The 20,066-nt window shown below is 48.7% G+C and overlaps 1 protein-coding gene across 2 annotated transcripts; it reads left to right on the forward strand.

Moving 5' to 3' along the window:
* The first annotated feature begins 2 nt into the window (after window positions 1–2).
* Window positions 3–13,451, forward strand: MIGA2 (mitoguardin 2). Of its 2 annotated transcripts, none has more exons than XM_027729909.2 (16): window positions 3–113; window positions 1,161–1,403; window positions 2,026–2,236; window positions 3,116–3,228; window positions 5,463–5,574; window positions 6,051–6,190; window positions 7,591–7,708; window positions 7,892–7,992; window positions 8,487–8,602; window positions 9,026–9,098; window positions 9,656–9,742; window positions 9,967–10,065; window positions 10,431–10,565; window positions 11,283–11,336; window positions 12,177–12,293; window positions 12,935–13,451. In XM_027729909.2, exons 2-16 carry the CDS (start codon window positions 1,308–1,310, stop codon window positions 13,136–13,138), a joined length of 1,776 nt encoding a protein of 591 aa, XP_027585710.1. In that variant the 5' UTR covers window positions 3–113; window positions 1,161–1,307; the 3' UTR covers window positions 13,139–13,451. The 2 variants fall into 2 exon arrangements, with proteins under 2 accessions (XP_027585710.1, XP_027585711.1); XM_027729910.2 differs by having other exon boundaries at window positions 7,594–7,708.
* The last annotated feature ends 6,615 nt before the right edge of the window (window positions 13,452–20,066 follow it).

Here is a 20,066-nt window from a genome sequence, read left to right on the forward strand (position 1 = left end):
CGGGGGGGCTGCGGCGCGGGGGAAGGAGACGCTGCCCTTCCGCGGCCATGGCGGGCAGCGGGGCCGGCGGCGGGGCCCGCCCGGCCCGTGGGGCCCGCGCACCCCCCGCAGCGGTGAGTGGGGGGCCTCCCTCCAGCCCTGCCCTGACCTGCCCGCCGGGCCGCACCATGGCTGGGGAGAGGGGGGAAGAAAGGAGAGGGGGACCCCCGGGTGGAGCCGGGCATGGGGGTGCGGGGGGTGGCGCGGGGGGGATGCTCGGGGGGGATGCTCGGGGGTGCGCGGGATGTGGGGGTGCGTGGATGCTCCGCGGGTGTGTTGGCGGGGCCCCGAGTGCTGCAGTGCAGGTGCGCGGGGTCCCACGGGGCGCTCCCCGCACCGGGGGGTTTGTAAAGCGGGGCGGGGGGGATGCGCGGACGGAGCGGCTCCCGCGGTGCCGTCCCGGCGCGGTGACCCCCGGCTGTTTGCTGTGCCCGGGATCTCTGGCACTTCGCTGTTCTCAGCTGTGCTGTGGCCGGAGCGTTGTGTTTAACCTTGTGGGGAGCCCGTGTCCAGTCCCCGCGCGCTCCCCCTGCCTTGGGACCATTCCCTGCTGTGCTCCCAGAGTGCGTTTTGGCAGTGGGGGGCGAGGGGTTGTCGGGCAGGGGCAGGGGGTCGTCACACAGCTCTGGGGTCACACATCAGTGCTCTCTGTAGCTCTGCCCTTGAGCACATCCCTCCGGCCCAGCTCCTGGCAGAACTCTGAGTGAACTCCTGCTCAAACCCCCCTTGGTTGGTGCCTCTGAAGGAGGGCTGTGAGGAACAGAAAGCAGAGTTTTGACAGTGAAAACATGTGTTGTTATTTGTAGCAATTGGGGTGGGTTTTTTATATGGAGACTGCAAACAAAGTCCCCCCAGCCATGTGCAGCCGGCTCTGGTGTGTGTAGAAACCTCTGGCAGGTATCAAATCCCAGCATGCTGCTGCTGCAGAGCAGTTTGGGAATGTGCCCCTGTGGTTGGTAGGAGAAGCAAAGGAATTGCTCCTGTTGGTGAGAAGATGGTTTAGATCTCCTGCCAGGCACTGCTGCTTCAAGTGACCCAGTGTGTGGTTTGTGAAGTGCAGTACAAGGAGGGGCAGGCCCCATGTGTCACTCACTCACCCAATTTTTCCCCTCTTCCCACAGGAGGAGGATTGCTGGATGAAGGCCAGCCCCAGGACTTGGAGCCAGATGTCAGAGAGAAGCTGGATTCCCTTGTGAGCAGCTCCCACAGCCCCCACAAGTGCCCTTCCCCTCGGCAGCTCCGGGAGGTGCCAAGGTCCCCGCGCAGACATGGCATTTAGGAGGACAGAGGGAATGTCCATCATGCAGGCCTTGGCCATGACCGTGGCAGAGATCCCCGTGTTTGTTTACACGACTTTTGGGCAGGTACAACAAAAGGCTTTCCCGTCAGAGTCCTTGGATTTGCTCTGTGGGGTTGTGAGGGATGGAGGCACAGTGGGGTGGTACTGGGGGTTTGCAATTTGAGGGTTTGGAAGAACTGCTGGGAGAGTTTGGGCTGGTGGAAGAAAGTTGCTCAGGGTGGGCTTGGAGAGGGGAGAGAAGCTCTTCCCACATCCCTCCCTGGAACACCTGGCTTCAACACCTCTCTTCATCAGAGGTGCTAAAAAAAGACTTTTGTTTGAAAGAAGGGTAACACATTTCCCACTTGTAGCAATGCAACGCTTGGAGCAATAAAGCTCAGCTTTATAAAGCACGCCAGGGTTTCAGAGCTGGATTTGGGTAACCAGGATTGCATCTGCTACGGGCTGTGTGCAAATTTGGCAGCGTGTTGTGGTAAGACTAAGTTCTCCAGGTCCTGTCAAGATGATGCTCCGCAGTTTCTCTGCTGCTGAGTCTCAGTTGCGTGGCAGGCGCTGCCTGTGGGTGGCAGGGGAAAGCCAAGGTATCTCGTGTTTAACACTGTATTTTTTTTTCTTAAAAAAAAAAAAAAAAAAGGTGGTGGAATTGGATTTTCACTGTTGCTCTTTCCTATCTTTTGTGTTCAAAGTCTGTGTTCTCTCAGCTGAGACTCTCTCCAGGCCTGAGGAAGGTGCTGTTTGCCACAGCCCTCGGGACAGTTGCCTTGGCTCTTGCGGCTCATCAGCTGAAGCGCCGGCGCCGTCGGAAGAAGCAAATCGCTCCCGAGAAATGTGGATTTAAACCAGGAGGGATCACAGTGCCCATCCTGCCAACCAGAAGGGTCTCCTCTGTGAAGAAAGGTCGGCCTTGCACAAAAGGAAAATCCCCCAATTCCTTCTGTGAGGGTGCTCAGGGAGGCAGGGGAAGTTCCTGATGGGAAAGCAAAGGCGTTTGTGTAGTGCTTCGATGCAGAATGAAATGAGAAGCCTGAAGCTCAGTGCCTTGAACATAAGAGTTTGGGGAGGAAAGGGAGAGACCCCGAGCTCAAAGTCTTTGGGGACAAAAAGGTGGCACTGAGGTTTTCACCAAGGTTTGCAGTTCCTATACCCTTTCCTGCAGACAGCCTGTGGCTTTCCCTGATAATAATGACCAAGCACAGGGTGACCTGGTTGTATATTGATCTGATGATGCCAATGTGATGTCTCATCCAGGGTCCTGTGCTGAGCTGAGGGGAGGGTGGCCTGGGCCAGGCTGGGGAGTCAGGAGTGTCTGTCCAGCTCTGGCTGGTGGCTCCTGGACCTTGGGCAGCTTCTTTACTTGCTTGATATTTGGAGTAAAACTGGCCAAAGTCCTCAGCAAAGCACTTTAGGGATTAAGGATTTGTTTTTTGAAGTGTATGAAAATCTTTAGGTGTTTTTAATAATAACCAAGGGAGCAATGTCTGTTCTCTGCCTGGCCGGAGGGAAGGTGGAGGAGTTTTTCCTTTGTTCTTTCTACTTGCCTCTTGCTATCCATAAGCAGTGAATTCATACCTCAGCCTCAGTTTCCCACTGACAGCAGTTTTCTTAGTGTTTCATAGCGAAACAGAGCATAGAGAAGATCTATGACTTATTTTTAGGTATTGGATGCTGCTTTGCCCATTTGCAGTCACACTGGACAGGGTGATGTTCCCCTCCCTGTTCACAGCTCGAATCACCTGAGCCTAAAATCCTGTTTTTGTGTGACCTTCCCAACTGCAGGCTACTCCAGCAGAAGGGTCCAGAGTCCTGGCAGCAAGAGCAATGACACACTCAGCGGGATTTCCTCCATTGAGCCCAGCAAACATTCCAGTTCCTCCCACAGCCTCGCCTCGGTAAGGACCTTCTTGGCAGGGCTGGGAGATGTGAGTGCACGGACCTGTAACGAGATCACCAAGTCCTTGGGCTTGTGCTGGCCAGTGGAAAATGCCAAAGCCTTTGGAGCAGAACAGGTTCCAGTGTAATTGTAGGGCGGGTTCTGTCATTAACCTTGCACTGAGTGTCTGGAGTTCCCTGCGTGAAACCAGAGCAGCAATTTCCTGTGGCCAAGAACTCCAGGGAACATCCCAGTTCTTTGGCCAACAAGGAGCTGCAGGAGGGACTTCCCTGTGGGACAGGGGCACAATTCCTTGGGGCTCTCTGTGACCCGCTGAAGGAGTGAGGTTGGGTTGTTGCTGGGTCTCACAGCAATGTTTGCTTCTTTGCTTCCCTCCATGGTGGAGGTTTGGTGGCCCAGCAGCCCCTGTGCCAGCACAGCCCCTCCTGTGCTGGGGCTGATCACAGGTTGCTTTGTTGTCAAAACCAAATTGACTACCAAAATCTGATAGCTCTGTTCAGGAAACAGCACAGGCTGAAAACACAGCCTTGTCGTTCTACCTCCTCCAAAGCCAAAAGCAGCCTATAAATACAGGTAATTCAGGCTTAGCCAGGCAGGAGAAGCCATCAGTGATTATATCCATCTCTTGTGAGATTCAAAACGGAAGTGTTTGTGGCTTCAAGACCTGTTTTACATCCCCATTGCTCAGAGCCTCACGTTCTCTTGGAGCAGGCAGGGGCACAGGTGAAGTTCTGTGATGGTGAAACCCTCCCTTGGCATCACCCAGGCTTGGAGGCTGGTTGGCACTGCTGGGGAAGGAGAGGGAAAAATCACCCCTTAGAAGGGATCTGTTGGGCACCAGCACCCTCCAGGACGTGCAGCTATTGCTGTATTTAGTTAAAGCATCAAAAGTTGCCAAAATCTGTGCGGTCCCAAGCGTGTCTCCAGCAGGCGGCAGTGCCGGCACGGCCCTGCTCCAGCATTCCCTGGGGAACTGGGATGTGATGGGACGTGTCAGCGAGGACCAGGCTCTGGCCTCTTTCCCCCTGCAGGGACTTTCACATACATTTAATTCCCCCACGGCTTCTCCATTCCCACACACGCTGTCCCAGGTTTTGTATTGCTGAAGTCTGTTTCTCTTTAGATAAAAAACTATCTAAATTCCTTTTTTCCACTGCTGGTGCCTGGGTGGGGATATTCCCACAGGGAGGGATCTGTTCCCATACCCCCTTCACTGTGTGGGAGCTGAGTCTGTGACACTGTTCTTACTGATTTCATGTTCCTTGATGGACAAACAGCTCATCCCTTGCACAGCTGCAGGTTTTACCTGTGGTCTCATCTGCTTCCTGGGGCTCCTCTCTGCCATCCAGTGCACTGATGATTTGCAATTCTGGATGTCAAAGGGATTTATTAACACTCCACAGGGATCAGTCAATGGAGGTGGGGCAAGAATTCATCTGTGAGCTGATTATTGCAGCTTTTTTCTAGTACCAGGCTCAAGTTTCTCTAAGCCACATGCAAACACTGATCACTGATAGTCTTGAACTCAGCACTTTTTTGGGTCAGACTTCAGGAGACATTGATGCCCTGGTGGGAAATTGGACAAAGCTGCCACTTTGCTGTGTGGATTGTAGTGCCCAGCCCTCCCTGGAGAGGGTTTGGTTCCAAAGAGAAGAGCGAGGATTCTCCTTGCCCTCTGGGGATTCCTCAGCTGTAATTTTGCTGGGAATCTGTTCCTTTATTTGGACTGTGGTTGTTTCCCCTCCACTTCCAGTGGTTTTTGTACAGACAGCTGGGGCTGACATGAGCTTTCCATCAAAATCCTGGTGCCTTGGTAGGGATTGCTTTGGAGCTTTCCCAGGCTGTCACCTTCATCAGTGCTCTCCTGCTCGTGCTCATCATTGTACAGCTCAAGTTTCCTAATGAAGCTTCAGCATAAATTGGTTGGGAAGGTATTTCCCACACAACTTTCTGTGCTTTCAAAGGCACCGTTGTGGTGCTGGGTGGAGAAGGGCAGGAATTCTCACCTTGCCTCCCCTCCTGAGCACGTCTCCCAAGCAGGGCGAGGGCAGTAACCCTTGATATCTCCTCCTTTCCAGGCAAGGGAGCACCAATACAGGGAAGCACAAGGGCAAACGTGGGGAAGGAAAATGCCTTTTTGTTAAAATTGAACTGTTGGTGGTGTTTGTGTGGTCTTACCATGGCTACCTTTGGAGAGAATTCAGTTTGGTGCCCTCTGCTCCCTCCCTGCAGATGGTGGCTGTCAACTCCTCCAGTCCAACACCTGCAGGAATGTGGGAGGCCCAGGCAATGGGAGATGCTGGAGCCATTGGGGATGCCAGTGCAGAAAGCCTCTATGTTCAAGGTAAGCAAGCACAAGGGGGACATCACCCTGGGGGAGTTGTGGGAGCAAGAAGAGGGTGAGAATTGACACAGAGCACCAGCAGCTCAATGTAGAGCTCTGACAGGAAGCTCTCTCATGTTCTCAACTTAAACTCAGTCACTTGTTAGTTATAAAAATCCCATCTTCTCCTGAAAATACATTTACCTCTTTTGTCAGTGAGTAATTTACTTCCAAAATACTGTTCTCGAGCAACAGGCCCATCTTGTGCAGAGAACAGCATTTTGGAAGTAACACAGCTGATGTTTTAACTGATTTGGGGATGTTCTCCTCAACTTTAATCAAAAAAAAAACATGTTGGGAAATAAATACTTTTATCCTTTCAACTGGGGAGAGATTTCCCTCTTTGCTGGTTTGTCTGAGTGAGCAAAGACTCATCCTGTATTTCTGTTCCTGAGTGGCCTGGCACTCTCACAGCTGGTATTTGGTTGCATTCTCAGGCATGGAGCTGTTTGAGGAGGCCCTGCAGAAATGGGAACAGGCACTGAGCATCAGGCAGAGGGACAGTGCCAGTACCAGCACCCCTGTGCCCTGGGACAGCAGGAAACAGCAGGAGAGCATCTCTGAGAATATTTCAGAGGTAGGTGCCCACTGTTCCCTTGCAGTGGCCAGCTGGGGAACATGCTGAAAGGCCAGCCTGGGTGCTGGAAGGAGTAATTAGTGGGAGGTTAAAAGGACAGCAAATTAAGGGCAGAGTCAGGCCAGACTCTGTTTAAGAGCTGTCTGTATCTGCAGCTTCCTTATGCAATGGGGACTGGGTGTTTTTAATTTCTTTCTCTTTTTGATAAGTCTCGCCCCCTCATTCCCCAGCTTTCCTACCCACCTTCCAGCCTCGTGTCACTCACTGTCACTCGTGTCCTCCCATGGCAGAGCCTGGGGTAGGAAAAGGCTGGGATGAATTCAGCACTGCTTTGCCTGCCAGTGCTGTCTCTGTCATTTTTTAATGCATTTGAAAGTGGAGAACTTGACGGTCACTGTCACTTCCTGGGGATGAGTCAATTGGGATTCCTGGGGATTCCAGTATTTTAGGACAGCCCCTTGCTGTCTTGGACTTGAGGATTATGCAGGGAAGACCTGGGATAAGAGGAGGTTCAACCTAGAATGGCTCAGTGACAGCCACAAAGCTGAAAAGAGCTGCTGTAGCTCAGGACTGTGGAAGTTGATGCACTCTCAAATCTCCAGTTCTCACTGGCAAAAAGTCTTCCCAGTCCCCTGTAAACAGGACCTGGAGTAGTAAGTCTGTGGGACATTTGTCTTTTGTGCTGGATAATGTTTATCCAAGTCAAATCTGGATTCTGCTGTTGTTGGCTCTCCTTGAAGAGTCCTGTAGGATTTCTAAAACTACCTTAAAAACCAGTTGATTCCTTATCAAAATAGATTTTGTGCTTCTTGTTAATGCTTCTGTCTTCTGGGTGAGATACTCATGCAAACACAGGGGCATGAAGGCAGGATACTGTGTAAGTCTTATTTTTCTCCTTTTTTTTTCCTATCCTCCTGTGTTGCTCACAGCAAACTTTGCTTATGCCCAGCACCTTAATCCAAGGACTCTTACTCTGTTATCCAGTTATCCAGTTCTGGATACTCTGTTATATTCAACACAGGTTTCCTGATGGGAGTTCCTCTTGAAATTAGGCTAAAGTCACAAGTCAGGAGAATTAAGTGCTCTGTAACTCATTAAAATACCTGTTTTTCTGGATGGCATGTTAAAGTTCTTTAGTTCTTTCTTCCTTTTTTAACAGGAAAACAAAATTGTGAAGCTCAAAAGCCAGAGGGTTTGAATAGGCTGTATAGAAGCTTCTCTCCCCTGTGCATTATTAGCTGCATTGTAGGATTAATGACTCCTCTCTCTTTTTTATTTTTAATCATTTAATCTGCAAACTGTAAATCCCATTTTTACTGAAAACTCCCTCCTGTATTTCGTGCTGTCAATCTGCCCCTGCCCAGCTGGCTAACTAAGGGTGGCACTTCTGTATGTTCAAGGAGGAGTCCCAGAAAAGGGAGTTTGCTGAGAAGCTGGAATCCCTCCTGCACCGAGCCTACCACCTCCAGGAAGAGTTTGGATCTTCACTCCCATCAGACAGCATCCTGCTGGATCTGGGTATGGCACCTGGGGTGGAGATGCATTAAAATGGCAGGGTTTTGTCTGGTTTTACATCTTTTCTGTAAGCCAGGCAATGGAGGAGTGACACAGGGCTGGTTGTGGGGGTGGGAGAGAGCAGAGGAGCAGAGAGGAGTGGTAGTCCATGAACTCCAGCACATCCAGGTTCTTTCCCTCCTCCAGAGAAGACTTTAATGCTCCCGTTGGCGGACGGATCGCTGCGGCTCCGGACGGACGATGAGGACAGCTCAGCTTCTGAGGATTCCTTCTTCTCTGCAGCAGAGGTGACTTCAGTGCCAGCTGTGTCACAGTCCAGTTGCTTGGAGGGAAGGCACAAAGGCTGCAGAGCCAAACACATCTGGGTAGAGGAAGATGATAAAACTCAGAGCAACAGCCCCAAGCTGGGGGTTCATGATGGATGTTAGGAAAAGCTTTTTAATTAGGGGGGTGGTGCAGGCTGTTCCAACCAGCACTTCCATGTCATCTTCCTGTCTACTGTAGAAAACACGGTATAACAGCTAGGAAAGTATTGCTATCTAACATAAGGTGACTTGGCTGTGTAAATTTTAGGGGATATTGAGCTGTGTCAGAGCTGAGACAGCTTTTGGTGGGAAAAGAAATAGCTTTGCCTGAAATAATTGTCACTGAAAGACTTTGCTAGCTGAAGATTCTGTGATTCCACGCAGCAGGTCCGTCTTGCTTGTGTGCAGTCTCTGAGTATTTGCAAATATTTAACAAGATCATTTTGCTCTCCCCACGGCTCTTGCCACCTCTGCAGCTCTTTGACTCTCTCCCCTTTGAGGAAATGCCATTCCACCTCTCCAGGCCAGTGGCAGCATATGAAGAAGCCCTGCAGCTGGTGAAGGAAGGGAAGGTCGCCTGCCGGACGCTGAGGTGAGGGTCCAGCTTGTGTAGAGGCTCTTTGGGGCAGTGTCAGCACATCATTTGCCTTTGAGCAGCCCCATTACCAGAGAAACGGGGTCCTAAATTCACAGCATCCTTCCTGCTGGTTTGGACTTTCCAGGGAATTAGCCCCAGATTTTAGGCCATGCATGTTAAGAAAGAGTAATTGTCCCAGGAAATTAGGAATAGGAATGTGACTGTTCTGGGACACTGTTACAGGCATAGCCCTGCACTGTAACAGCCTGGCAGAGGTGCTGTGGTTCCCCAGGGAGCTGGACAAAGGGAATGTGGTTTTTCCTTTCTCCTATCCATAGACTGGGAATTCATTTTTTTGGTTTTAGGGGACCAATAGTTGGTAGGAACACCAACATCAGGAGTACTGGAATTTATACAATCCTTCCCCTTTCCCTCTAGGACGGAGCTCCTTGGCTGCTACAGTGACCAGGATTTCCTGGCAAAGCTGCACTGTGTCAGGCAGGCATTCCAGGTGAGAACAGCTCCAGGCTCCTGGGTTTCCATGGCATGTGGCAGCATGTTCTCCTCCAGCCTGAACTCTTGTTGCTTAATTCTGTAATCCCATTCTGATCAGTATGATTTGGAAAAAGAGGGGATCCCCTGGTCCCTGTGCCCAGCTAGAGTGATGGTTACATGGCCACTGATGCTGGTTTAGTTCTGGGAAGTTAAAGTTTGGGAAATTCAGAGTTGCCCAGAAGCTTTTGCTCCCACTTATGAGCTTTCAAATGGGCTGGTGTCAGACCTCTGAGGTGGGGGAGCAAGGTTTCCTTCTTCCCACAGTCCTCTTCTGGCAGTGTATGGAGCCTGAACAGCAGCTTCCAGTATTCTTGACAATTCCAGTCTTTCAACCTAATTTTGAACTCGTGTCCTGGAGAGAGCAGTTTTGTTTTCTAGACTCCAGCTTATTCAAGGTTAACAACACTGGTGTGTGCAGCTTTGCACCGCTTCGAGTGCTGTCCTTTTCCTTCCTCCCAGCTCAGGATCTGTGTGGGGGAAGGTGCTCACACGACTTCTGTGTTCCCTCTGCAGGAGCTGCTGGAGGATGAAAGCAATCAACTGTTTTTTGGGGAGGTTGGGAAGCAGATGGTGATAGGACTGATGACAAAGGCTGAAAAGGTAGGAAGTTTGTGTAAGAACTAAGCTATGTCTTGAGCCGGGGGACACTTGTTCCTCCATCCCAGCCCAGAGTCTGTCCAGTGTGTTGGAAGAAGAAAATTTCATCTGCATGCTGGTGACTTTTGTGATGTTGATGATAGCTCAAATCGGAGTAGTCAAACTTTGCTGAAATGTGCCCACAGCTGTTGTACCTTCTGAAGTGTTTTGTTTCTCTGCTCTCCCAGAATCCCAAAGCTTTCCTGGAAAGCTACGAGGAGATGCTGCGTTATGCACTGAGACAAGAGACCTGGCCGACTACTCAGCAGGAGCTGGAGGGAAGAGGGGTTGGTAAAGACATTATCTTTGCAGAGTTGCAGAGGAGTTGGAAGATAATTGTTGAGAGGTTGTGGACACCCCATTCCTGGAGGTGTTCAAGGCCAGGGCTGGATGGGGCTCTGAGTAACCTGGTCTAGTGGAAGGTGTCCCTGCCCATGGCAGGGGATGGAACTGGATGATCTTTAAGGTCCCTTCCAACCCAAACCATTCTGTGATTCTGTGGTAAATGGATATGTAGGAATGGCCTAGGAATGAAAGACCTGAAATATGATTACATTGACTTCAGCTACATTTTGTTGCTTCAAACCAAAAGCGTAAAGTCTCTTTTTTTTTAAACCTGTTCCCTTTACAGACTGTTCTGCTCCCTTGACAGGTGGTGTGCATGAGTTTCTTTGATATTGTGCTGGACTTCATCCTCATGGATGCTTTTGAGGACCTGGAGAACCCGCCCTCCTCCGTGCTGGCCGTGCTGCGCAACCGCTGGCTCTCCGACAGCTTCAAGGAGACGGTGTGTGAAACAGGGAGTCCTTGTGCTGAGCCTTGAGATCTCAGTGACAGGGCTAGAAAAGAGCATAACCTCGTCTGCTTTGGCTGAGCTGAATTCTCTCTTTGTAAATACCATGCTTTCCTCGAGCTCTGAACAACCATCTTCTGCTACATGGAAATTGTTTACAGGAAAGCCTTCCTTGTTTTGGAAGCATCTCGTTGGCAACCAGACTTTATTGCTCTGGGGGGGCTTTATCAGCGATGCCATGGAGATGTTAAAAGATGACAACACATATTTTTATGAATGAGAGTAAGAGGATCAAAGTGTAGGGAAAGATACGTGTGTTAGCACGTGGCCATTCATTCTGGTGGTACCTCATCAGACACTGATGCTAAAAAAGTAGTGATTCCCTCTAGTCCTGGCCCCCAGCTGCATGTTTAAGTTTGATAGAGTGAGAGTAAGATGGTTGGGAGGCACCTTTTAACAGCTGTCTGTTTACAGTGGATCGTGGGCTGTTGGGCAACTGTGTCAGATCATATTAGAAATTTAAAAAGCCCTTTGGTTTCTCTGGAATGGATCTGGAGTGGCTAAATCTGCTTCCAGTTCACTTCAGTTTTGTCATTTTAAGAGTTGTTGGCACAAAAGGGCCACTGCTGTGATGTTTTGACGGCAATGTGTTGGTAAACTTTAGGTTTTTTTAATGTAATCCCAGTAACTGATAGTCTCTGTTTATTGTAGGCTCTGGCAACTGCCTGCTGGTCAGTTCTGAAAGCAAAAAGGAGGCTTCTGATGGTAAGCAAAATTTATTAAAAGGGAAAGAATCTAATGTATTTGAAGGTGAAAGGAGAACACCTAGATCTTGACAAAATATAAAATCTTAAGTGGTAGAAGACTGAACTGAGTCACATTCTTTGTGATGCTTTAGAGCACTGGGGTCCTGTTGTCACTGCTCCACTGCCATGCCAGTATTTTACTCTGTCAGATGGAGTTTATTCTCCCTTTTTCTTTATGTGAGCAAGAAAGATTCACATTCTCCACTTCTTCTCTCCCCAGCACTGATCCTGACTAGTTATTACTTGATGAGTTTAACTTAAATCTGTGACTTTCTGAAGTATCACAGTGGATGAGTTCATAGACCTGGGGAACAGGAAGCTGCAACTTCACAACTTCAGTTCTGCCACAGGATCTGTGGCCTCTGGCAGGTTTTCAGCTCGATCCCACAGCCAGCTGGTACCACAGCTCGCCCTGTGAGGTGGCACAAAGAGAAGTGAGAGTGTTGGAAGCTGTGCTGGTGTTGTCCTGCAGTAGCTCTGGCTTGGATATTTACATCTCCTTCCTTGGCTTGGGCTGGAGATTTTAAATAGAGGCTATAAAGACTGGCTGGTGGTTGCTTTTCATTTTCTTCTCTTTGTTTTGCTCCTGACATAGTAGTTTAAAAACATGAAGATAGCAATCCTTCAGGGGATCTAAAAGATAAATTTAGTTCTGCAGGAAGAGATGTTCCTAATAGCTCTGAACTTCAGTTACTGAAGTTCAGTGCTTTCTGGCAGGGAGTTTGGTAGCTGATATGGAATAAGATGCTAATTCTGTCTGAGAATGAAGACCAACCAATTCTTGCCTTCCCTGTGGCAGGTACCAGATGGCTTTATCTCTCATTTCTACTCCGTATCGGAGCATGTCAGTCCTGTTCTAGCCTTTGGTTTTCTGGGGCCCAAGCAGCAGCTCTCTGAAGTCTGCAGTTTCTTCAAGGTAAGGTGGCTTTTCTGCACCTGGGCTGTGTGGGACTCCTGTCTGCTGGCTTAGAGCTGCAGGTGTGTGTTCTTGGTGACTGATGTGGCATTAAGAAACTTGACTCTGTACAAAAGCCTTTTGAAAGTCACTTGGTTTTGAGATGCAGATTGCTGAATTGAGATTGATAAGGATTCCCAGCAGAATTTACTATAGCTGACAGCAAAACTGTGTGATGAGATCAATTTATACCATCAGTATTGGAAAAGATTGTGGGTGCATATGCTGAAAGAATATTTTGTCTAAGAGTACAGGGGATCTTACAAGTTTTGTATTTGATCTTAAAGCCTGAATTGTCTTGTTCTGGTTGATAGTGTTAGGAGACATGAGACATGAGAACGTGTTGCATCCATTAAACGTTTGCATGGATATTGCCATGGCCATCAGCATTGCTTTCCTGGCTTCAGGAGCTCTGCTGTCCTGTTCCAGAGGCATGAGGGGATCTATCCACCAGAGTAATCCCCAGCCTGATGCAGGTCTTTGCTTGGATGGCAGATGTGCAGAATTCCTTATGGGGTTCTCTGCTTGCTGCAGTCCAGGCAGCTGGTGCTGGCAGGTGGAAGGAGGTCCCCTGACTGTAAACCTTCCCTTTTTTTTTGCAGCATCAGATAGTGCAGTATCTGAAGGACATGTTTGATTTCGACAACGTGAGGTACACGACGGTGCAGCTGCTGGCAGAAGACATTCTGCAGCTGTCGCGGCGGCGCAGCGAGATCCTCCTGGGGTACCTGGGCACCGAGAGCTCCCCGGAGATGAACGGCACGCTCCCTGGGGAAACAGAGCCACTCAAGGAGGAGCTCATCTGATGTCAGGGGAGGAAAACACTTTTTGTACAAGGACCTTTTTCCCCCCAGAGGTGGATAAAACTACCTGCAGCGTGCAGCGGTGGCAGCGAGACTGTCTCAACACACCTGGCGGGACCTTCTGCTTTTTGTAGCCAGTAGTGTTTGCTGGGATGGATCCAGGACCACTTGCCAGCTTATGGTTTGAATTTCTTCTTTGTTCCACCTTCCCGTTCTTTTTATTATTATTACTTTTAATGTGTCATATATACATTGTGTCCTGAACTGCCCGGGCCCAGATTTTTGCTCATTCTCTTGAATAAGGCAAACATACGTTCCTGTTTTGCCTGTGTGTGTTTTCTGGGAGGTAATTCCTGATGTTTACGGTGTGGGAACAGGAATGTCATTAGTAAATTCTCCACTTGACCATTAGCTTCTCAAGGAGGCTTTGCTTGCTTTGGGATTTTATTACTGGTCCTCTCTGCTGTGTTCCTACAGACATTAATTACTGCTGATTTTTACTTTCCCTGTGTTAACACATGCAATGTGACTAGTGAAAATTTCTTTCCTGGGGAGGAAGAAATAGTTCTGTAAAGCACTGAAGCAAAATGCAGTCTGAAGCTCTAGGGAAACTGGTCTGTTCCCTTGGTGTTGCTGCTCTTTGCAGACCAGATGACGGGGTCTGTGCTGTGGTAATCTTTGCTTAGGAGGTTGCTGAGGTCTGCGTTTGCCCCCAGGGCAAGTTAGCTGTGAGGAGGGGATTTGCATCCTGCCTGTGCATGCACAAAGTGTTTACCATCCATCGAAGTGCCTTGCTGGATTTCAGAATGAGCCAGCAGCAGGTTTTTGCTGGGTAGAGGTGTGGGGTGTGTGCAGGAGGGAAACAGTGTAATGTGGTGCCTATTGCTGTTATGCACAAGGTGGTCAGAGGTGTAGAGGTTGGATGTGTGCACAAAAGGGGTTGTGTGTGCAGATAGTTGGAGAGCTGGGGTCAAGGTTCTAGAGAGGAAATGACTCTTGATAGTCTGTCAGTCCTAACAAACAGAGTTTTGGGTAATGATGGAGAGTGTGTGAGTGTATGATGTGGTTCTGCTGGGGTTGGGTCTCCTCAAATGCTGTGGTCCTGACTGCACGGCCAGCACCTGGAATCTGGCTGCTTTGGGATGTGAGCTGAGTTGGATACTCGTGTGGGACAGCAGCAGTGGAGTGTGCTGGACTTGCAGAATCATAGAATATGCTGAGTTGGAAGGGACTCATCAGGATCATCAAGTCTGACCCCCGGCCCTGCACAGGATGCCCCAAGAATCCCATCCTGTGCCTGAGAGCGTTGTCCCAACGCTCCTTGGACTCAGACAGGCTTGATGCTGTGACCACTTCTCTGGGGAGCCTGTTCCAATGCCCAACCTCCCTGTGGGGGAAGAACCTTTTCCTAATACCCAACCTAAACCTCTCCTGACTCAGCTTCATGCTGTTGACTTGAGGCAATCCTGGCTTTTGTGTGAAGTTTGCAGTGATTTGCTGAGTCCTCTGAATGCAGTGTCACAGGTGAAGTTGAGGTCCAGCCTGTGCTTTCTCCTATTTCAGTCTGCATAAAGCTCCAAGTCCCACCCTTGGAATGGGGAGGTCTTCAGGACTTCCACAAAAACATGAGCTTCACTGTTTTTGTTCCAGACTGACTGGGTGCCCCTTGTTCTGTTCCAGGTAAAAGACCCAAGTCTTATCCAGCCATATTTTTGCAAGGGGAAAAAAATAAATATGTAAGAATCTGGAATTTTCATATGAGTGGAAAGTCAGTGCATGGGCTTGGAGAATACAAATCTCTTGTCTCTCTTCAGATATCCAGTGTGGATTCTGCTGATAAAAGCAGGTAGGAAGTAAACAGAGAAAAAAGTAAACAGGAGGATGTAAAAGGAGCAGATAAATGTGCTGTGCCATGTGCTCTGGGGTCACCCTGCTTGAGCAGGGAGGTGGGACCAGATGACCCACTGTGGTCCCTTCCAACCTGACACATTCTGTGGTTCCCTGAAATGTTCCTGAGATGTTTGCAAGGGGGTAAGTGTAGAGCACGTAACATCTGGTGCTCTGTAAGCACATCAGGCTGATGTGGCTTATCCTGGAAACCAGATTAATGCAATAAACAGGACAATGCTGAGGCAGAAATGAGGAGCAGCTGCCCAAAGTGAGGCTGCATGGAATAAACTGTTGTGAGAAGGATTTAAGAGACAGCAGTTGAAACTAGGAAAGGCCTCTGAGGTGTCTTGCTCCTGGCAGTGTGCAGGACGAGGAGAAACAGAGGATATTGTATTAGCACGACACGCCTGCTACATGTAAACTGTGATTCAAAAGGATGGTGTATTCTGAAAGCAAGTTACTTTGCAGGAAAAAAAATGGTTATTGTGCTTTGTGCTCTTGTATGGCTGGTTTAGAAGAAAGAGTCACTTCAGCAGCTTTTGTACAGTGGTTAAAAAGATGCTAAAATGTGAAGATTAATGTAACAAGACGGATTGTGATTCTAAACAATCAGTGCTGTTAAATGCTCATTTTTAGAGTTGTTTTATGTGTATTTATTTACTGTTTTGAGTGTCTTTTGGCCTCAGTGCTCGGGCAGCCTGCCTGCTTTGTGTACAGACAAGAACACTGGCTGCTGACTTTGGGCTTTCTGCAGCCTTGCAGGAAAGGAGGCTGAAACAGGGTCCCCCTGAAGCAAACACTAACTTGCACTGTGGCTTTTTAAGCTGAGAAATTGTAAATTCCTAATCAATCCAATGAACAAAGACTGTTTTATTACAGCTTGATGCTTTTCTTTTCCTTAGCCTTTTTTGCAAGTAGGGCACTGCTGCCCTCCCAGTGAAGGTAAATAGGAATCTGCCTCGGAAACTTCCACAGCTTCTTGAGCATTGAGTTCTCCCTCTCTGCCCACAACACTGACTGGGCCCTGCCCCAACCAAGGCTGTCTGCCCAGGCAAACTGGTTTTATCTTTACTGGGATGGATGTTTCATTTCATTGCTGCTCTTGGTCCCTCCCCAGTCCCAGTGTAGCTCGAGAGGAAAGGCAGAAAGGGGTTCACAGGAATTGCAAGGACCAGTGGGTTCAGAGAGTTATTCCTATGGAAGAAGCTCTCCTGACCTCAGGAGTGGTGGTCAGTGACCTGCTGCGTTCAGCTCCTTTGGATCCAACCCTGAGCAGGGGCTTGGCTGCTTCCACTGATCCCAGAGCAGGGCTCAGCCCAAATGGTGACTGTCTCGGACTCACCTGTTTTGCTGGGTAGAGTAAAAGGTTATGTCAGAACACCTGCCTGCCCTCTGGCTTCCTGACATCCCTAGAAAATCTTTTCCCCAGCATATTGTGTTTAGCAAAGGAAATTCTTCAGCATTAGTAGCAGAGATACACATTCAGGTAGAATCCCTAGAGATGAGACATTTGCCTTTTTATGATGAACCCTTATTCTCAAGGGGTTAAATCAGTCTGGGCTGACACTTGCAAGATTTTAACACTGATGGGGATTTAAAGTGGCTTAGCAGCTCTGAAATAAAATCCCTCAGTAGTTTCTGATGCTTAAACAGAATTTAAAATATGCATGACTTTCATTTTTTATGTGGAGGTTGTAACAAGCTTCACCAGTGGTTAAAGTACATACTCAGTACTTTAGTATGTATGTAGAGACTACGCCAAATGGCTTTAGGAGGGTCTTTAGGATCTTTAAAGCACATTAATAAAAAATTATGAGGAAAAATCTGCCTTGTATCTACAAGATCAGTGTGGCTTTGAAGAGCATGACTTGTGCTGTCTCATACAGGGAGGTGGGAAAGCAGGATTTTATTTACCCCTCTTCAGTAGAACATTCCTCTGCCATATCTGAAACTAATGAATGTAAACTTGTGCCTATTTTTTTGTTGATTTCCTAAAGGTGTAAAAATCTGTTCTTGTTTTGCTTCTATCTTTTTTTCTTTGCAGCTAATTTTTTTTTTAATATCTTTAATCTTAGGATGTGGGCATTACAAGTCAAATAAAACTTTCCTTCATTGATTGTGGTTTTTGTTTCTAAATTTCCTAGCAACACGTGCTAGAAACTTAGTCTTTGGTTTCTAACTTAGGTGACAATTGTGGTGACACCTTTGGTGCTAGTGATGGTATAGAACAAGGTTTGCTCTTCCCAGAGTTAAAATTATGAACTTAAAGGGTTTTGATGTAAACTTAAAGGGTTTGTTTGCATGCGGAGTTTTCCATGGGTCTACTGACACATCCATAGACTAAGCAGGCTATAAAATAAACAAAACAGCTCCTGTGCTTTGAGCAGTGGTTGGAAACTATGGGGTTTCATTTTTCAGATTTTTCTGTGGTGGTTTGGCTGTGTTGGGGTGTGGTGTGTGTAGAGTAGCAGGCTGTGATGAAGTGATAACAGGAATCCCAGTGAGGAGCAGAACCTCTTAAACATCGTCCCAGGTTCTTGTAGCACTTATCAGCCCCCCAAACTGCATGAGAGAAACCCAGAGCAAAGCCTGTGGGTTGGTATCAGAGGGGCCCATCTGCTGAGCAATGCAAGAAACTCATCTTCTCGCTCTTCTGAGGCAATTACAGTAGATTTAAATACTCTAATTTTCAGACGATACAGAAACCAGAGTGAATCAGATAGGCTGTTTCTTCTACAGTGATTAAAATTTCATCCCTGTGCTTAAAAATAAAAAAACCCTGAGCCTCTGTTGGCATTAATGCAAGCCTGTCATGAACTCTGATGTATGCAAATAAAATGTTCACGGAGTAGGAAAATTTTTGTCTCGCGCCACACCCTGATCATTAGTTGAAAGAGTTAAAAGGAGTTTATCTCAGTTTCCATGGAGTCAGACTCCACACTCATTACAGCTCAGGAGCAGCTCTGTGCTTTCTTATGCTGAGGAGCAGAGCAAAGGCTGCTCCTGTGTATTGACACTTTTTTCTCCTGTTCAGGAAGGAGTGGGTGAATACAGCAATGAAGCCCACAATTTTCAGTACTTGTCATGGTACATAGATCAAATGTAATCCACTCTGCCAGCATAACTCTACATTCAATAGCTTGGAAAGGAGGAGATTTATTTAACCTGAATAATGAAAGCAGTAAATCACTCATGCTCCCTCATAGCAGTCTTCTGTGATGAAACTGAGCTCCTGCAGTAAATATTTGCTCTTTCTTTCCAAATAATAAGACTTTAATGCTGTTTTTTCTTCTTGCAATGCCAAGGAGAGTGTCAGCTTTAAGAGCCTGTTGAGTTTAATGGGATACAATCATAATTGAAGCAGGTATACTATAACTGCAGGAAAAGGAGATTTCTCTGCGTTCTGAAATCTTACTTTAAGGCATAGAAATCATGGTCCATGTGCTTTCCTGACACAAATTAAAGGCGTGACCCTGTGCCTGTGTTTAGAAGGCATATTTATTTTTCTGCATATTTATTTTTCTTGCATATTTATTTTTCTGTAAGTTTTATTTTTTAAATTGAATTAACTTTGGTGGTTTGGTCTGAAGGTGGATTTGCCTTCTGAAAGCTTTTCTGTGCAATGCTGCTCGTGTACCTCACTTTTGCAGTGCTGCACTGTCTGTGTCCTGCTTTTCCTCAGGCTCCCCAGGTAAGTTTTACCTCTGGGGTCACATATGGGAATATCCCTTTGGCTTGGTCTTCAAAGCGGGTGATTTTAGTAGTTAAAGGTATTTGGGGACCAAAAAAAGGTGTCACCTGGACCATGTGTTGCCTGGCCTTTGCAGAACCTTTAAGGGATGTACCTGATTTTCTTCCAGGGCTTAGATAGTAGGAAGAAATTGTTCCCTGGAGGGTGGGGAGGCCCTGGCACAGGTTGCCCAGAGAAGCTGTGGCTGCCCCATCCCTGGAAGTGTCCAAGGCCAGGTTGGACAGGGCTTGGAGCAACCTGGGCTAGTGGAAGGTGTCCCTGCCATGGCAGGGGGTGAAATAGAGGAGCTTTGAGGACCCTTCCAACCCAAACCCTTCTGTGATTCGATGACTTTATTCCAGGCTTTTATTTTCACGTGTGCATATTCACAGGGGAGGTGCTCGTTCTTTACAGAGCTGGATGTGGTTATAAAAATCCATCTTCTTCTTAGTGTTATTTAAAAAAACCTCAAATAAATATGTATTTTCAACGGAGCTTGGACCTTATCAGTGAATCACTCCTGTGTGGTGCAAGTAAAAATGTGCTCGGGGTAGCACAGTGATGCTGCAAGGTGGAGGTGAATGTAGTAATACCCTTTTAAAATGAACGATTCTAATTTAAAAAACACGTATTTTTTAATGTGTTTTTTGTTGTTTTTTTTTTAACAGCGACTGAGGGGGCTGCAGGAGCAGTGTGAGAGGAGCCCGGCCCAGACACGTCCCCCTCAGGGGTGTGAAGGGAGCCCAGAGCAGGACCCGCCGGGGGTGTGAGGAGATCCCTGGCTTTTCCCACTGGGGATGTGAGAAGTGTGAGGGGAGCCCGGGCTGTCCCCGCCTGGGTGTGAGTGGACTCGGGGCTGTTCCCACCGGGGTGTGAGGGCTGTGAGGGGAGCCTTGGCTGTCCCCGCCGGGGCTGTGAGGGGAGCCCAGCCCGGCCATTTTCCCGCCGAGCCCCCGCCTCAGCGCCCCGCGCCCGCCGCGCCAGCGCCGCCGCTGATTGGCTGAGAGCAGCCGCCAGTGCGAGTCGCTGATTGGCTAATCCGCACCGCCCCTCCGGCCAATGACGACGCGCTCTGCCGCCCGCCTTTATTCCGACTGGCTGCGCCCCTCCCTGTGCCCGCCCCCTGCTGGGCAGCGGTGCCGGCAACCGATTGGCTGCGGCGCTGCCCGGGCCGGGTGTTTAATTGGGCGGCGCTGGGCTGGCCGGCGCCTCACCTGCCGCGCGCTGCCATTGGCCCGCCGCTCCCCGCGCCCCCGCCCATTGGCCGCACCGCCCCTTAAGCGCGCCCCGATTGGCCGCGGCGGCCCGGCC

Source organism: Pipra filicauda, unplaced genomic scaffold, assembly GCF_003945595.2.
Source record: "Pipra filicauda isolate LSUMZ 115617 unplaced genomic scaffold, ASM394559v2 scaffold121_size3267253_pilon, whole genome shotgun sequence".
Lineage (NCBI taxonomy): Eukaryota > Metazoa > Chordata > Aves > Passeriformes > Pipridae > Pipra > Pipra filicauda.